The sequence below is a fragment of the Papilio xuthus genome, unplaced genomic scaffold (assembly GCF_000836235.2).
Source record: "Papilio xuthus unplaced genomic scaffold, Pxut_1.1 DF826961.1, whole genome shotgun sequence".
In the NCBI taxonomy this organism is placed as follows: Eukaryota; Metazoa; Arthropoda; class Insecta; order Lepidoptera; family Papilionidae; genus Papilio; species Papilio xuthus.
In genome coordinates this window covers 842,491-845,511 of record NW_013531688.1, presented here as the reverse complement: position 1 = coordinate 845,511, position 3,021 = coordinate 842,491, and the positions used below count along the sequence as shown (strand labels likewise).

Here is a 3,021-nt window from a genome sequence, read left to right as displayed (position 1 = left end):
GCCTACCTCGCCCGCTCCTGGGAGACTGCTGTGCGTCAGGCGCTCATGCCGGTCACACATCGCTCAGGTAACACCACATACATACTTCATATCTTATCTTATTAATATTATAAATGGATGGATGGATAAATGTTTGTTTGAAGGTATCTCCAGAACGACTGATCGGATCTCGATGAAATTTGGCATACATATAGAACATAGTATAGAAGAATACATAGGCTACAAGTTATTTTTTTAATACAGGGCGGACAGAGTCGCGGGTGATAGCTAGTATGTATATAAAATTTAAAATTGCCGTTGTTCCGATCGACTGGTGCTATATACCCCGACCACACAAAACACACGCCTCAAGTGGAAGTAATTTCACGTTTCCTCTGTAGAGTATGCCGGAAGCCCAATTTAAGCCTCCTTTCTCTTCCATTTTATTATCAGGTAGGTACGGGAAGGGAAAATGGACTTGACGGAAGAGGGGATGCTGATAAAGGGGAAATATCCACTTTCTGTGCTTTTCATTCTTCGTCAATTAAAAGTACACAACGCATGTGCAATTCGGCGAATGGCCAAATGGAAATTCAGGTGGTCGCTTGCTCGTTATTCACCATAAGAAAAAAAAATAGGGTATAACATAATTATAATTGCCATGTTATGATGGTAGCGGAGGAGAGTGCGGGCGGTGCGGAGGCGGAGGAGGGCGTGGAGGGCGAGGGGGAGGGCGCGGGCGTGTCGGGGGGCGGTGCGGGGCGGGCGGGGCGCGCGGCGGAGATGGCGCAGCTCTACCAGATCTACCCGGACGAGGTGCTCGGCTCCGGACAGTTCGGCATCGTGTACGGCGGACTGCATCGCCGCACTCAGAGACCTGTCGCCATTAAGGTAATACTGATATTTATGTTCTTCTCTATTTTTCATCATTCAAAATAATAGAAAAACGTCAAATTCCGTACATGGTAACGTAAGAGCGAGACAAACATTTCCTATACGTTTGTCTCTCTCTCAAAAAAACTGCGCTATTTTATTCTTTCATTTATGTAGGACCATTCCAAAATGGAGGTCTGGATTGTCCCTGCCTACCCTTCTGGTTTACGGGCGTGAATCATGTTTTTGTTATTTTCTGACAATTGTAACATAAAAGAAAGTGATATTAGACAATAATAGATAAAAAAAATATTTTGAATCTTTGGATTTTAGCGAAATGAATGTAGTTTGTCTATGGTCATTCTAGCATATAGAACTACACTCGAAAGTAGAAGTAGTACAAAACTCAACACACTATATCTTGAATTTAATAATTAAAACTAATATAAATAAATAAAAAAAAAAAAACAAATAAAAGCGATAATTTTTTTTTATGAAATCCACAGGTGATAGACAAACTCCGTTTCCCAACAAAACAAGAAGCACAATTGAAGAACGAAGTCGCCATCCTGCAGAACTTGTCACATCCAGGCGTTGTCAACTTGGAGAGAATGTTCGAGACTCCAGAGAGGATATTTGTGGTGATGGAGAAGCTGAAGGGAGATATGCTGGAGATGATACTCTCACACGAAAAGGGGAGACTTACGGAGAGGATCACTAAATTCTTAGTGGCACAGGTAAATGGCAGTTATAATTACTTAAGCAAGTATGTTAAGGGATCTTACTAATATTATAAATGCGAATGTTTGGATGGATGGATCCAGAACGACTCAATGGATATACATACGCTAGAATAACACATAAGTTAGTTTTTTTTATTTCCAAGTGGACGGAGTCGCGGGCAACAGCTAGTATAGAATAAATTCGCTAAATACTTTCTTTTATGAAAAAATAAATTGTTATTAATTTTTGTAGTTGAAATTAAATTATTTACTGAAAAAGCTTTATGTTTGATTTGTTTTAGATAAAATAAAAATAATTAACATTTTAACAAAAACTAATTTTAATTTTATAAAACATAAAATTTTTGACACTAATGTCATTTTGACATTTGTCTTACCTATTAAACGTCAAACTTGTATCAAATGAGTATTTTATTAATCTATTTTTTTTTATTTACAACAATATATGTCTCTTGTATTCTTCCAGATCTTAGTAGCACTAAAGCACCTGCACGAGAAGAACATCGTGCACTGCGACTTGAAGCCGGAGAACGTGCTCCTGTCCTCGGACGATGAGTTCCCGCAGGTCAAGTTGTGTGACTTCGGCTTCGCCAGGATCATTGGGGAGAAGTCCTTCAGGCGATCTGTTGTTGGCACACCTGCATATCTTGGTGAGTCATTTTGTATATTTAGACCCCTTTGCCTCTGAGACATAACGCGACTGCAGTAGCTGTCAGTGGAAAAGAGGTTTAAGTTAAGTTAGAACATATTTCTTGTTTTTATTTCAAAACTAAGAATAAATAATAAAGTATAGAAAGTTAACCTAAAAGTTAAAATAATTTAACTACGAGTTATAAATATAATATTGTATATTAGCCCCGGAGGTGCTTCGCAACAAGGGCTACAACAGATCTCTAGACATGTGGTCTGTGGGTGTCATCGTATACGTGTCGTTATCTGGCACATTCCCCTTCAACGAGGACGAGGACATCAACGAGCAGATACAGAACGCAGCCTTCATGTATCCACCCACACCCTGGAGAGAAATCTCCGCTGAAGGTATGCACTACGAACACACATACATACAGACATATGACCAGTCACTCTATGGTCCGGCTCTCTTTGCCATTCCCATATTTCCAAAACCACGTATATTCAAGCTATACAGTACGTTTTGTAATAAACAAGAATTTAAAAACTTGTTTTGTTTTAAAAGACGATGATGACAATGGACTAGGTCGCAAAGTCTGTTAAAATTGTACATATAATACTACTATCAAATTCATAGACTCAAAATAAAGAGGATCATTTATTTTTGTTTAGCGATCGACTTGATTAACAACTTGCTGCAAGTGAAGCAACGCAAGCGGCTGTCAGTGGACAAGTGCGCGGCGCACGCCTGGCTGCAGACGCGCGAGGCCTGGCTCGATCTGCGCGCGCTCGAGCG

The 3,021-nt window shown here is 39.9% G+C and overlaps 1 protein-coding gene across 1 annotated transcript in view; it reads left to right on the top strand.

The window, feature by feature from the left end:
* Positions 1 to 3,021, top strand: part of LOC106119896 (serine/threonine-protein kinase D1-like) — a 41,205-nt gene that overhangs the window by 37,677 nt on the left and 507 nt on the right. The window contains exons 6-10 of the mRNA XM_013315023.1: positions 656 to 870; positions 1,359 to 1,589; positions 2,062 to 2,245; positions 2,451 to 2,633; positions 2,898 to 3,018. Of these exons, the coding sequence (XP_013170477.1) occupies positions 656 to 870; positions 1,359 to 1,589; positions 2,062 to 2,245; positions 2,451 to 2,633; positions 2,898 to 3,018 (934 nt within the window). The remainder of the gene's footprint in view (positions 1 to 655; positions 871 to 1,358; positions 1,590 to 2,061; positions 2,246 to 2,450; positions 2,634 to 2,897; positions 3,019 to 3,021) is intronic.